Source organism: Megalobrama amblycephala, linkage group LG12, assembly GCF_018812025.1.
Source record: "Megalobrama amblycephala isolate DHTTF-2021 linkage group LG12, ASM1881202v1, whole genome shotgun sequence".
NCBI lineage: Eukaryota > Metazoa > Chordata > Actinopteri > Cypriniformes > Xenocyprididae > Megalobrama > Megalobrama amblycephala.
Window position 1 is genome coordinate 14,542,708 of NC_063055.1, and position 16,332 is coordinate 14,559,039.

Consider the following 16,332-nt stretch of genomic DNA (forward strand, 5'->3'; position numbering starts at 1 on the left):
TGCGGGTCACGCATCATCTAGCCCAGCATCCGTGACAACAGGCCCTTTAACAGACAAGGCTAGCAACAAGGATGGAGAAATATTACTGTGAATTGAACAAAATGCACAAAAGATGAGAAGTTTATATGGAACGAGCAAAAGTTTATACTAAGACTAGTGCCAAAGTATACGAAAAAAAAACAAAGACTGTTTTGATTTTGCATCCGTTTATGTGGTTGTATCACACTAAGGCATTTCTTCGCACGCAAAAAAAGAGAGCTGGTTAAAGTCCCCTCGCTCCAAGAGTTCTGTATTTGTTTCTTGATTTTTTGGGGGGTATTTTAGTTTGCAGGGAATATATGTGCTCCCATTGGCATCACAAGCAGCAAATTCAGCCTCAAACCAAAATGTCTTTGATGTTTTTGACGGTGGAATCAGAACAGAAGACTTAAAAATAGAAACAGCTGCGTTTGAATCTTCATGAAAGACTTCAATGCTTTCTAAAAGAATATCACTTATTTAACTCGTGTGTGGGTTGGATCACAATGTCATGGCGTAAAATGACAACCGACTTTTCTCTTATTTCACCTCAGTCTTGATAGTCTTTTTTTTTTTTTTAAATCAAAGTTGCTACAAAGGCCATTCAAATAAAAAAAATAAAAAAGTAGGACTTTCGCAAGTAGCACTATCACTTTGACAATACTCACGATTAACTGTCACCAATATGAACAAAAGCACTAACAATTCCACTAACAAGAGGTATAGAAGAAGAAATGCAGCCCAGCAAATTGATTTTAAAGAACCTGCTGTGTGTTGAATAGTCTGGTTCAGGCGAGTGATTGGGAAGGTCATTTAAACCAAATATAGGAATAATAGCAGCAAGAAGAGACAAGCTCTGGAAGGGTGAGGGTCATCATCCCATTCAGACTCAAGAAATGAAGAGGGTTTTTTTCTCCTGAAAAATAAAATTGGTTTCTGAAGGTTATTTCTTTGTAGTGAGCAGATTAAATGAATAGAAAGTGTCTGTTATTTTCAGGGAGGAGGGGGCGTAACTGTAGAGTGCAATCAGCATTTATTGAATACCTGTGGGCTGATGATCGAGGGATGGAGTTTCACTGTTTCGTCCGTTGAGGAGTGACTAATTTTATTAATGAAAAATTATACACCAAATAAAACCTTTTTTATATAAGCAACACCAAATTTATTTACTGGGATGGTTGTCCCCTACAATGCCAGCTCTGTGTATTTAAAATAAATAAAATTGATTCTTTTGTTTAGATAATTGCAAAAAGAAAGATTTTTTTTTTATAAATAAAATAACATTTTAAAAAAGTGGATGTGAAAACTTATTAACAGTTTATCAAAAACATATCACATAGTGACAGAGCCATTGGTTTCTTTAATCGATAATCAATTACATTACTGTGGCAGCAAACTATACTTATGGAGTTGAAGGGGAGCGTGAACAATTTACATAACTCTGACACAAAAGAGTTCTTTGGTCAGCAAGTTCTTTGAAAATCATAAAAGGGTCTGACTAAGCTATTGACTTCTGCGAAACGGCAATGCGGTCGAAAGAACTCTGAGTCAAGGGTAAGTCAGAGAACAAAGACGAGCTTCCTTATATTAATTTGAATCTGCACTGCAGCTCTTCCCACATAATAGACATTTAATGGCTTTCATAAAATGTACAATAAAATTTATTGGGATTTATTGACAAATGACTTGTGAAAGAGCCAGGAGTAAAGAGAAAATTATCCAGGGTATAAACAGGGACATAACTAAATTGATGTGTAAATGCTTAAATAACCAAAAGATAATTACTATTAACCCTTAAGCTGCAAGTAATGATTTCCACAAAAAGTTTTCCACTGGAAATTGAAAATAAGGAAGCAATGATTAATTCTTCTCCTAAATATGTTTAAAATTATATGCTTTAATGAAGACCTAATGTGAGTACTGTGACCATAAAAAACTCAAGCAAAATTTGTTCAAAGTGATTTTAGCATGTTGCTATTTGGGTTGCTAGGGTGTTTTTATTAAGGCTGGGACAATACATCGATTCTCGATACAAAGAATCTGGAGCGACTCTGATATTTTCCGATGTACCATGATTCTCTGTCAAATCGATTCTGAGCTTAGTTCTTAAAAGCAGATGGCACTATGTGCTTTAGAAACACCCGTACTCTGCTTGCTTCCAGTTCCTTTACACACAGCACTTAAACCCAAAATAATCATTCATAAAGTTTGAAAATGTTGAAGGGAATTACATTGGTGTTCGCTCTGAGCTGTGTTTATATTAATCTCGTGTCATAAAAGCATTCTGAGCCGATGTGTATATTTAACCGCTTATATGACTCAGCCGAACGCACGACCGTTGTCCAGCATTCTTGTTCATGAGCATTTGAGTGTGCGGTTAAAAACTAGCCTAGAGCGCCATCTGCTTTTAAAACTAAGCTCAGAATCGATTTGAGAGAGAAAATATCAGAATCAATCCAGAATCATTGTATGGCGAATTGAGAATCGATGTATTGTCCCAGCCCTAGTTTTTTTGACTGAAATCATGAATGTAAATGTGTATAAATCTTCCCCAATTTTGTCCAAAGCTTGTCAAAGGTATTAAAAGGCATCTGGATCACATGGGATGCTTGAAATCAGTATTAGGGTGTCACATATCACATATTATACATTTTCCCATGAAAGTAGCTGGGAAAACTTTAAGAGAGGGTTAGAAATACAGCACGACACAGAATGAATGACACTGAAATCCAGCAAATCAGAGCATTGAGAAGAACATTGCTTACGGCAGAAAAACACTGAGATCCTTTGTTAACACTGAAGCCCCTATGAAAGTAACAGGAGGAAGTGAGTTATATCAATACGCCTGCTGCAGAGTCACAGACAGCGAACACACATTTTATGCACACAAGATCTATCACTGGATTCATTGATGTTTGCAAGATTTGTGGCATTAAAAGTTCGTTAGATATTAAAAATGCATGTTTGCTGAATGCAGACAGTATATGAATAAAGTATTATAGCATTTGCCTTTCAATTATTAGACAGAACTGTTAAATAAAGACGGGAGAATGAGAGCTAATGTGCGTCTGTGCTCAGGGTTTTCAGCGCTGTCAAAATAAACACTTACCAGAAAAACTTATCAGCCAATGCCAAATATCAGCCAATAATATCAGCCTTTTCAATATATCAGCCAAACACTAGTATGAATGGATATTCATTTTGAGATTTGCTAAAGATTACATGTAGAGTTGGCATGAAATTGTGTATCAAAGTGAAACGGCTTCTCAAACAAGAAAAAAGTAGGGTATTGGACTTGATTTTGTCCATCGAGAATTGATTGCATGGTTGTGGTTTGCAATTGCTGTGATCTCTTGTGAGTGACAGGTCAAAAACACATCATTAGAGAAGAGATATTGTTGCAAGAGGGAGGGGGACGTTATTTTGATTACCAATTACAAGGGCACATGAATTTAAAAAAAAAAAGAAAATAATTATGTGCATGGATAAATCATTTATAATAAACACTGCAATATTCCATTAGAAGAATTGTGTATTTTGATTTCATGTTGAATTTAACCATATCATTAATTTATTAGCAACAGTTTTAATTATTATTTAGTATAGTTTATACCACAGCTAAGTGCTCAGATGAGGTTTTGTGATTTCAGTGCACATCTAAAAGTTTAGTAGCATTTGAAAAGTGGGTTTATCACAGACTGCATCTTCCTTATGCTTATGAGGATCCCAGCATGCCTTCAGAAAGAGCAGAATGAATGCAGTTATATATCATATCTCAGGCTTTAAAAGAGATTGTGAGTTTGTGTGTGCCCACACTGAGAGAGTGTGCTGGCTCAAACTGCGATGAGTCATGCAGGAAGTGTAACAGCAGTATCATTAGCATGTTATCCACATCCGCCCACTCAGCCTCTCTCACACACACAGAGACACACACACACGCACACACAGCTTTCAATTGTTGCAGCTGACAAACACCTCTCATTGATGATGCTAATCATTGCCCTCTGCTAAGCAGTACATCAACAAATGACACAAATGCACACACAAAATATACAAACGCAGTTGCCAAACACAAAAATGTTCCGCACCAATATGAGAAAATAGCTTAAACCTCCAGCAGCCAACCTTTTATGTAGCCAGTCAAAAAAAGCACCCAAAAGTTAGCCAGAGGCTCAGAAACGGATAAACCAGATAATGCTAGATGGGGAGATTCAGCTGCTGCCAACTTCCCTCAACATGGAGGGGCTCTTTACATTCATACAAAAGGTCAATAATTCAGAGGAGAAGGAGCTTCAGAAAGTGTTAAGTTGGGGCAGCAATGGACTAAGTAGTGTCTTAAATTGAAAATTCATTAATGGAAAAGCACTATGGTAACAAGTCTTTTCACATTTTATTCTCTGAACACTGAAAACAGTAATCAAACATCAGCAGTAATGCAATGATAAAATCTGAGACCACCGTAGCCATTTATTGAGCACTGCGCTTCAGACAGATTCAATTTAGTCTTATTGTGTTCTTTTAGACCATCTTCGCATGTCACTCATATCTAATTGAATAACTGTGTGCAGCTTTTAATGTAAAAAGTAAAAAGAGGTATTTTCAAAACATCTAGTCAATAAGCTAAATCAAAGTTTAATCAACGCTCGGTATAAAATTAAACAGAAGTGAAATTAAAAAGATAAAATCTTGCAAGAATGTATGAAGGAATTATTGAAAATTGTAATGCGGGGAAAAACTGTTGGATTTTTCATATTACTCAGAATCCAATCTTTAGACGAAACTCGCTGTCAGATCAATGGAGTGTATGCAGCTCCCTCTGCCGTGACTAAGTTCGTATGTTTCCTCTGTGCTTATATTTTTATGTACGATTTGAATTTACATAGGTTGTATAAGGTTTTTTGAGGCAGGTCTGAAAATAAATATCTAGACAAATAGCCCAGATTCACCAGGCTTTGCCAAACTGTGAGCAAAAATAGCAATGATAATTGAGAAGTCTTCAAGCTTTGGGCCAAGGCTTATTTTTACGCAGCTGCTAGCAAGTACTGCTCTCAAACAGGATGAAGATAAAGATGAAGATGAGGGCATAGATATGGATGAGGAGAAGGATAAGGTCAAGGATGAGATGAGGATAAGGAAAGAGATGAGGATAAGGGAAAAAGATGAGGAGGAGAAGAATGAAGAGGACAAGAACAGGACTTAACAATAAGGGTGTTTTCTGCTTGCCAGTAGTTCAGATTAGATCAAATGGCAACATTTTTTATGAATTGCCTTGCAAATGTGTTCACACCCCTTCATTTTTTTTACACATTTTATTGCTACCTTATGTTAAACTAATTTAAATTACTCTTTTTATTCACATCAACCTACACTTCGTACACCATAATGACAAGGCAAAAAAGATGTTTTGTGACAATTTTAAAAAATGTACTACAAAAGGAAAAACTGATACAAGTACATTGCATAAGTAACCTTTAACTAAGTGTTTAATTGAACCACCTTTACAGCCTCAGGTCTTTCTTTTTGGGTATGATGCAACAAGCTTTGCACATCTGCATTTGGCGATTTTCTGCCATTCTTCTCTTCAGGTCCTCTCAATCTCAGTCAGGTTGGATGGGGACCGTCGGTTTCTCCAGAGATGTTCGATTAGGTTCAAGTTCGGGCTCTGGCTGGGCCGCTCAAGAACATTCACCGTGTTGTCCATAAGCCACTCCTGCATTGTCTTAGCTGTGGGTCATTGTCCCATTGGAAGATGAACCTTCTGCCCTGTCTGAGGTTCTGAACGCTTCGGACTAGGTTTTCATTAATTCTATCTCTATTTTGCTGCACTGAGCTTTCCTTCTACCCTAATGAGTCCCCTAGTCCCTGGGGCTGAAAAACACCCTCAACAGCATGATGCTGCTACCACCACACTTTACTGTTGGGATGGTATTCTGCAGGTGATGAGCTGTGCCTGGTGTCTTTCATACATGATGCTTGGAACTGAGGTTCATCAGACCAGGGAATCTTGTTTCTCACAGTCAGAGAGTTCTTTAGGTGCTTTTTTGCAAATTCCAAGTGGTTTTTCATGTCTCTACATGAGGAGAGCCTTGAGTCTGGCCACTCTGCCATAAAGCCCAGATATGTGGAATGTTGCAGTAATGTCAGTCCTTCTGTAAGTTTCTCCCATCTCTATATACGATCATGGAGCTCAACCAGAGTGACCATCAGCTTCTTGGTCACCACTCTAACCAAGGCCCTTCTCCATTGATTGCTCAGGTTGGCAAGGAGGCCAGCTCTAAATTGGTTTGAAATTGACGCCATAGTTAATATTTACACCTGAGCAGGTAAAACTCATGGTTATGGTAAGAGGCATGATATTTCTGGAACACGCTCTAAGGGATTTGCCAATCATAACACACAGGGGCGAGCTAAACAATCAGAGCACATTTCATATTTCAGAAGGCTGGCCTTCATTGAAGCAGAAACTAAACGTAATAATGTAAAATAATAATGTAAAATATGTGTAAAATAATGTGTTTTTTTGAACAATCAAGCATGAAAACCTATTTTAGTACAGCCTAAAAACAAAATCAAGAATTTGTAACAGGGCATAATAGGACCCCTTTAACAAATGGAAAGTTGCTATAAAGAGTTACCACCTCATCGAAATCACTGTTAGACAATTTTAGAAGAAGACAAGTTTTAAAAGTTGACAGGCAAAATTTGCATCCAAATGTTACAGAAAACCAATTGTTAAAGTTTGCAAGGATACAAATGCATGTGCATGATCAAAAAAAAATAAATAGTTTTAGCATTGGCATAAAAGTAGAAGTGACAGTTCCACCAACTGACCAGAAACTCTCTTACATGTCCCGGGACCAACCGATCACCCTTATAGTTGAATTGGGGTAGCTGAGCCAATCATAAACCCACACTAATCTTTTCAAGAAGTCTAAATACATTTCAAGCACCTAAACTAGCATTGAACACGTACACAATATTTAAGTTGAAACCCTGGGTTCACACTATGGGGATCAATACTATAGAAAACAACAATCCCCTCATTTCCTTTTTCCTTCACCTGCCCAGATATACACACTTCTGACAGTTGGGGGTTTCATACATCTTTCACAGAGTGAGATGTGTTCAGAGCGTCAACAATATCCTGATGACAATGCATTGAGAGTCACACTCTCTAAAGGTCAACCACCCACATGAGGGCCAATTAGAGCCTGCTGTCAACTGCTATCACATGTGAATTATCACCTCAGAACTGCAGAGAAGTGACGTCAGACGAAGAGAGGGCACAGATTTTGATGAATATTCCCTCCCTCCATTCTCTCATACTATTTATCTTGATTTTCCTTTTTGTTTTCTGTAACCATTGTATCCATCTTTCTTGTTAACACAATGAAGAAAGTGCACCTTTTTTTATTCAAAGCTGCTTGCCAATCACAAATGATGGATTCATCTAATCACCTCTGACCCTGCTAAAGACCCTCTCGTGTACAGTAAATCTTTGAGCTGGAGGTCACCTGTCTGACTCATTCATCACATTTGTTTTGTTTTTTTTCTGAATAAATCAGAGATTAATATGTGCTGAGCATGAGAACACTTGACCTACGATGAGAACAAAAACATAATGAATTATTGATTGATCATATTGAAATCCCACATGTCTCTGTCAGATTTTGTATTTCAGTGACAAAGGAATTTAAAAAACACAGTACTTTATAAAGTAATCACAGCAAATATTAATTTGATATTTTATGTAATATTAATACTTAATAAGAATATATTATTATTATTATTATTATTAGCAAACACTAATTCACACTCACACGATTTTTATTTTCATATAAATTTTCTATAATTAATAAAGAAAGAAATACCAGTGCTTATAAGCAGCAAAAGAGTAGCGTTAAAGTTATGCATAGGTAAAGATTTTGAATGCTGAACATTCAGTAACTGTGCAAGTCAATAAGAGAGTTTCAATCTTAAAGGATTGGTTCACTTTCAAATAAAATTTTCCTGATAATTTACTCACCCCCATGTCATCCAAGAATTTCATGTCTTTCTTTCTTTCTTTCTTTCTTCAGTCAAAAAGAAATTAAGGATTTTTGATGAAAATATTCCAGGATTATTCTCCTTACAGTGGACTTCAATGGCCTCCAGATGGTTGAAGGTCAAAATTACAGTTTCAGTGCAGCTTCAAAGGGCTTTAAACGATACCAGACAAGGAATAATTGTCTTATCTAGAGAAACCATCAGTCATTTTCGAAAAAAATACAACTGTATATGCTTTATATAAACAAATGAACGCCTTTGTAAGTGCTTCCACCAAAACCGCATTTTCGTATTCTTCAAAAAGTTTACACTGTATGTTCTACGCCTTCCTTATTCTACTTATGTAACGAACGCAGCGACAGTTACATTTTTTCCCCTAAGTAGAATAGGGAAGGCATAGGACATACAGCGTAAGCTTTTTGAAGAATACGGAAAGCGGAAGCACTTAAAAAGGCAAACATTTGTTTATATAAAGCATATACATTTACATTTTTTTCGATAATGACAGATCGTTTCGCTAGATAAGACCCTTATTCTTCGTCTGGTATCGTTTAAAGCCCTTTGAAGCTGCACTGAAACTGTAATTTTGACCTTCAACCGTTTGGAGGCCATTAAAGTCCATTATATGGAGAAAAATCCTGGAATGTTTTCATCAAAAACCTTAATTTCTTTTCGACTGACTGAAGAAAGAAAGACATGAACATCTTGGATGACATGGGGGTGAGTAAATTATCAGGAAAATCTTATTTGAAAGTGGACTAATCCTTAAAATTTTGGTCTATACTGTAAGAGTTTCAGGGTGAATTAATAGCCGAAGTTTAATACAGTATCTGGATTTAAGGAAACATTGCCCAGAATGTCTGACAATGGCAAATATCAATACAGTATTGCCTTGCAAGCACTACAATAAAAAGTACTAAAGTATTTCAAGTACTGTTATATTATCATAAATGCACCAAGAACAACATAAAGAGGCTCACTTCAACATCACAACAAGTGACATCCTATGAGCTGATTTTAGCTCAGCCAAAATAGTTCATCTGACATTCCACTGACACTGCAGGGAAAGTGACACAACCTGAGCACAATTAAAACAGGCTCTTGTGTAAAGTACTGTAGGTGCGTATGTCTGTCTAGGTTTTTAAAGCTGTATTTGGGACACCTGATTAAAGAATGCTAAAAGTTTTTTTCTGCCTCATACCATAAACACACAGAGAAGCACCACCATGAAAGGATGAGAAACAAAAGGTTTGTCACAAACTGTCAAAAATGACATTGTTATCAATTTCCACTACTTCAATTTTTCCCCTCTTGTCCGTCTACTGTTATCTCTCTCTTTCAGTTTAAGGGATGACCAAAGCGGTGTGTGTCTGCAGTGTGTAAATAATTGCAAACGCATGAGTGCATCTGTCAAACATGGTTACCGGGGTCCACACAGCAGCACACACACACACACACACACACACACACACAAGACTGCAGACAGGCTTCACAGATCCACACAGCCTGAAATACAACCACACTAGAATACAGAGCACCATCTTATAGAAACTGCACTGCTCCCTTCCCACAATGCAAAGTGTCCCTGTGAGAGGGGAGAAGAAATTTCTGTAATAAGACTTCTCACTCGAGGCTGAGTGCTCATGGAGAGGCCACGGACCACAGCTTCAAATCAAACTAATTACTAATTTGTGCTCATTTGCTGACACTTTCCATCCAAAGTGACTTGTATCATGTCTTAATTAAGCGTGACACAAAGCATCAAGTGATAAACAACATGTCTGTCAGCAATAGATCTCTTTCAGAGGTAAATAACATCTCTTTCAGCAAGACTTTCAGTGAATAATGACGTACATTGAAGTGCATTATGTTCCACAGAAGAAAAACCATGCAGGTTTCTAAAAACATGCTGAATTTTCAGCTCTCATGCTGAATGATCCTCCATAAATCATTTTAATTTACTGATTTAGTGCTCAAGAAACCTTTCTTAATAAACATCATAATAATTTAATATTACTATTATAAATGTTCTTTACGGTCACTTTTGATCAATTTAATGCATCTTTGCTGAATAAAAATATTAATTTCTTTGAAAAAGAACCCACCAAACCCAAACATCTCTATCATCTGAAGTTTTTGAGCTTTCCACTTACTTTGATCATTTAGATCTTTATTATGGAAAAACAGGAACAGATGGTGTTTGTGACTGTAGAGAATTTTGGTAGATTTATAATGTATATGTGATCAGAGAGAGACAATGCAACTCTAATCTGAGAAATCTGGAACACAAAAGTCTGTAGAACGGTCTACATTTAAATACAAAACCATCAAACTGTGCCAATGAAATCAACAATGATTTCCATTGCGGATTACTTTTTGCAGACTGTGTTTAAATTAGGGATTTGCGCAATGAGTAACTTCATTAACATTTAAATGGAAATTTTGCAAACAACTAGTTTATAAGTTAATGTGCAAAATAAAAAAATGTAAATGGCTCGTATTTTCAAGTCGACTTGCAGCAGCAGTACTGTTTAATCGACTGGTTGATTAGTCCCGCACATCCCTTGTTCAGATCACCTGTGCATTTTCTGAAGCACTGAAGGCAATACCCTATAAAGTCCATTATATTTTGGTTATTTATTTCAGCATTTCAAAAGTGTTGCGTAACCAATGAGGTTCATTCTCGTGTGTTACAGAGCACGTTTGAGCTCCCAGAAGAGGTTTGTTTTTCACACGTCATTCAGGTTTGGTTGAGCTTCTGTTTATGTTCGCTGATCAATGTTTTTATGTGAGTAAAAACCTAAATTAAATCTGCTCATCACAAAGAGCGATCGAGTCTCTTCAGAAAATTTGGATTAAACCGCTCAATTCATATGGATTCGTTTTCCAATCTCTTTATGGTCTTTTTGAAGCATCAAAGTTTGAATTGCGTAGACTGTCTATGGAAGGACCGAAAGCTCTCAAGATTTCATCAAAACGATCTTCATTTGCATTTCAAAGATGGACGAAAGTTTTACGGGTTTGGAATGACATGAGGGTGAGTAATTCATGACAGAATTTTTATTTTTGAGTGAACTAACCCTTTAAGGAGGAGTCATATATAACTTATTTAAAAAAAAAAAAAAAAATACTTGCTGAATTTACATATGCAAATGGCCTAAACGTTTGGTTGGAGTCATAGCTTACTGTATTCTGGCAGTCTCTGTTGAGCAGCTGGAGCAGGTCAGATTCGAAGACCTCAACGGAGGGGAAGAGTGCCACACGTAGGCCCTCCAACACACACGAGAAGCTCTTCAGCAGACGAGGCTTCCGCAGCGCATCTGCGGCAACAGAGATGGAGTGAATATAACATTAACATTGTACTCATTTCCTGCATGCACAGCCAATTCCATCCAGCCATTTTATTATTTTCCTTTATATTTAATGGCTATTCATTTTTTACAACATTGTAGCAACAAAGGAATTAATTAGACAGTAAAAATTTATTTATCAGCACACTTCAGAATGCCAAGATCCTCTTACTCATGGCAATCAATTCAAATATGAAAAAAAAACAAGAAAAAAAATAGAACAAGTGCACGGGATAACAAACTATTGAGCGATGCACAAGAGAGCTCAATGTGTTCCAGAAGCTGGGAAAAATCCATGCAGTTGAGGCCAATGTAATGGAGCTCCATGTGGCCCAAATTCCTCTTCTGATTTAAAAAAGAATTAGGACCAATGATAATTTGTCAGTTGGAGTATGTGTCTGGCTGCAGCATCACAGGCACATTTCCTCCAGCTGAGATCTTTGGCTGGCCCCATTTCCGCTCTCAGTGGGGGTCTCGCTGAGGAGCGTATCAAACATTGTCTATTGAGAAAGTCTTCTGCATATCTAAGCCAATGCACCCACTTTTGTTTCTTTTTGGTAAAAATAAAAATCTAGCTCACGTACCCACAGGGGTCTAAGCAACTCTATAATGGATTCAAAAATCATTTGAATAATATAAAAATGGTCACATCACGCGTTTGTGATTGTCAAGATGTGCCTGGTCCGCCTCGGCACATCCAAACATGCTCAACTTACAGCGATGATAACCTGCTCTCTTTGAAAAAACTCATCCTTGATGTTTTATTTAGACATCCCAGAGAAATATGATGAAAAATAAAAATGCAATAAAATAAACCATTCACGTAGAGAAAGGTTAAGTGAATCATCCTCCATAATTCATTTTAAGATAAACATCTGTTATACAGTATTAACCCCCAAGCTAACTGTGGTTTCTATAATTGATGTGCATTCCCCAGTGAAAGCTGTCTATAAATCAGATTCTTCTTAGAAGTATTGGACTTGAATATTTACATGATGATTCATTTCAAAGCTCAATGGTTTTTGAAGTGAAATCTAACCTGGAATGTAGGAAGATTTTATACTAATATTATACTAAGATTTTTAATATTTTTTTAATAAGCCTCTTAAGCTCACCAAGGCTATATTTATTTGATAAAAATACAGTAAAATCAGTAATATTGTGAAATTGTCATTTATTCCTGAACATTTCTTATTACTATCAATGCTGAAAACAGCTGTGCTGCTCAAAAATTCCGTGGAAACCACGATACATTTAAGGATTTTGTTTGATTTGATGAATAAAAAGTTTAAGAGAAAAGCATTTATTTGGAATAAATTACATTTTGTAAAAAAATAAATAATGTATTTACAGTCACTTTTGATCAATTCAATGCTCTTTACTGAATAAAAAAAAAAAAAAAAATATATATATATATATATATATATATATATACACACATTATATATATATATAAAATATATGAATTTAATTAAAAATCAGTGCATCTCAAACTACCACTTTTCAATTTAAATCAGAATTCAAAATCTGTCAATTGCTGCTTCGTGTGAGAAAAAGAACTAAAACAGCGGGTTTTTAACATTTGCAAATTACTTACTGAGTTAAAAATAACTGAACCAATCTGACTCATGAACAAAACATTCAGACAGATTTTGTTTGCTGGATTTATTTCAAAAACAAGACTTTGCTACTTTTTTATGATCTCTCCCCAAGCAGAGCTCTGACAGATCAAGATATTTAGTGAACAACCACCTACATTTGGGTCTGTTTATCACAAAAGGTTATCATATGGTGTGTGTGTGTGTGTAATAATGCATAGGTTGCTGTGGCAGCAGACAGCAGGCCCGCTGGTTTGAATGAGTCACAACCAGGAGAGTTTCACTTTCACGGATCACTCAGCCATACACAAACACAGTCTATCACTGTTTAGCTTTAACACACTCAACACAGTCTGCCACTATCAAAGCTAGGCCCGGAGAGCTCCGATGCACTCAGACATTTACTGTACACACAGTCTGTTACCTCAAACACAATGCACAATCACTCTACACTCAACCACACAAACACACACACCAAACCAGGCTTATCTGTGCAGCAGCACTGAGGCCTGACAGCCAAACAAGTGCAGCATCGTCAGGACATTACAGCATACAAACACTCCAACACTGCAGCCGAAGAGAGATGCGCTACAGAAGGTCTGATAGGTGATGGCTCTACAGAAGAGAACGGAGGAAATTCAATGTGCCTCTTAAACATCTCATGTTTGCTATTGTTTTTCTAGTCATGCGTGTTGTGTAACTCTAAGTTTAGGATACTGCATTTCTCTACTGCAGAAGTTCTTTCTATCAGTTTAACCCCTAAGACCTAAATTAATTTACTTCAAATAATTTACTTCAGATTTCAAGTAATGCTAATCTTTCCATAAATATAATGTATTTCACAACTTCACACTTTTGCATTCTCAATAATTATATTGTTATTTTTCGTAGCTTGAAGTTACACATATTATCTACCTTATTAAAGATGTGTACATTCAACACTTCAAAAATTTAATTTTAGATTCAAACTTTTTAATTTAGAATGGTTTACCACTTTTATTCACCTTATAGCTTTTCTGCAGCCCAATTAAATAGACCTGAGGTGTGACAAATTCATTTTAAAAAGTTAAAATATGCCATGTGGTCTTTCAATTAATATGAGGTGATAAAAATGTCTTGTAGAATAATTAAACAAATGAAAAAAAAAGTGTTTTTTCAAGTTGTTGAAAGTAGTAGATGTACAGAATTTCACACTGCAACTACTCAGTTACATTTTAGACATTTTTGGCTGTAAAATGATTCATTACTAAGAATAATTATTATACATTGGTTATAGATAAATGGTAAATTAAAAATAGGTAAATGCTCAATTAAATCAGCACTTTCACACTGACTCTGCTGTTAGTACCCAATTACATATTAGACATTTTTATTATGGCTGTCAATAGGCAATGACTAAATATTAATATTAATTATTACCTTGGCTGTCAATAGGCAGTGACTAACTATTACCTATTGATAAAATAGGTAAATAATACATTAAATACTTTCAAAATGACTTTGCTGTTACAACCTGAAAAGTTGGGGCGTTTTTCAAATTTGAATAAAATGAAAACTAAAAGTCTTTCAAATCACATGAGCCAATATTTTATTCACAATAGAACATAGATAACAAAACAAATGTTTAAATGGAGAAATTTTACACTTTTATCCACTAAATGAGCTCATTTCAAATTTGATGCCTGCTACAGGTCTCAAAAAAGTTGGCACAGGGGCAACAAATGGCTTAAAAAGCAAGAAATTTTGAAAATATTCAGCTAGGAGAACATCTAGCAACTAATCAAGTTAATAGATATCAGGTCTGTAACATGATTAGCTATAAAAAGGGATGTCTTAGAGAGGCAGAGTCTCTCAGAAGTAAAGATGGACAGAGGCTCTCTAATCTGTGAAATAGTGCGAGTGGATTGTGGAAAGATTGTGGAATACTTTAAAAACGTCAAATTGCAAATCTCATTATCTACAGTGCACAACATGATCAAAAGATTCAGAGAAACTGGAGAAATCTCTGTGTGTACGGGACAAGGCCGAAGACCTTTATTGGAAATCCGTGGTCTTCGGGCCCTCAGACGACACTGCATCACCCAATGGCATGACTGTATCAATGACATTACTAAATGGGCCCAGGAATACTTCCAGAAACCACTGTCAGTAAACACAATCCACCGTGCCATCTGAAGATGCCAACTAAAGCTCTATCAACTAAAGCTCTATCAGGAAGCCACATGTGAATATGGTCCAGAAGCGCCGTCGTGTCCTGTGGGCCAAGGCTCATTTAAAATGGACTGTTTCAAAGTGGAAAAGTGTTCTATGTTCAGACAAGTCCAATCTGACATTCTTGTTGGAAATCACGTACACCGTGTAGTGATGGGAAGTTCGGATCATTTTACTGACTCTGACTTTTGAGTCTCGTTCAACAAAATGAACGAATCTTTTTTCGAGTCATTTCGTTCATTTAGTTCATTTTAGCAAAATGTAATTAAAATGTTACGTGTTACTTCCCCAACACATCTACTACTTATGCAAACGTTGATCCCACTACAAACAATACAAAACTACAATGCTATAAGATTCAGAAATGATTAATTCATTACCTGGGTCTTCAGTTTATGACAAGCTGATTAAGCTCACCTCACCTCTTGTCTGACAAGTCTTCGGGTTTAAGTCATTCCTTAATGACGTGACAGGCAGTCCCATGCTAAACCAATGCAGTCTGAGCCGGTAAGAGAATTGATTAGTTCATTTCATGAGTCTTTCGGGTTTTTGAGTCGTTACTTAAACACGTGACAGACCCATACACTACGCCAATGCATTCTGAGCCGGAAAGAGAATTGATTAGTTCTCTTCATGAGTCTTTCGGGTTTTTGAGTCGTTCCTTAATCACATAACAGACCCATACGCTATTTCTGACATTTCTGTCACTGTTTTTGTTACTGTTTCTTGAGGATCTGTGGTGTGTTATTATAAATAAATAAAGCCCTGTTATAAATAAAATATTGATTAATTTATCTTTTTGACTGTCTATCTGTAAATAAACACTAGGCTATATAATAATATAATAATCCAAGCCTACAATACAAAGTATTTATAGCCTAGTTTGTTCATTTTTACTCCAATTTTGAGTTTGCTGTTATAATAATTGCTTTTCCTAGGCAGACTTGACATATTGGTCTAATATAAGAAGATTGCTCAAAAAGGACATAATGACATAAATTAAAAGCAAATAACATTTTGAATTTGAATTATTAATGTTAGTTTAAAACATCAAGGTTATGATAACTTCAGCTTTAACAGTTGTAACACAAACTCAAACAAAACTGGAG

General features: G+C 36.1%; 1 protein-coding gene across 1 annotated transcript in view; it reads right to left on the minus strand.

Moving 5' to 3' along the window:
- The window catches only part of LOC125279389 (nephrocystin-4-like), a 192,306-nt gene that overhangs the window by 122,349 nt on the left and 53,625 nt on the right, over positions 1–16,332 (minus strand). Inside the window, 1 exon segment of the mRNA XM_048209024.1 lies at positions 11,251–11,384. Coding sequence (XP_048064981.1) covers positions 11,251–11,384 — 134 coding nt within the window.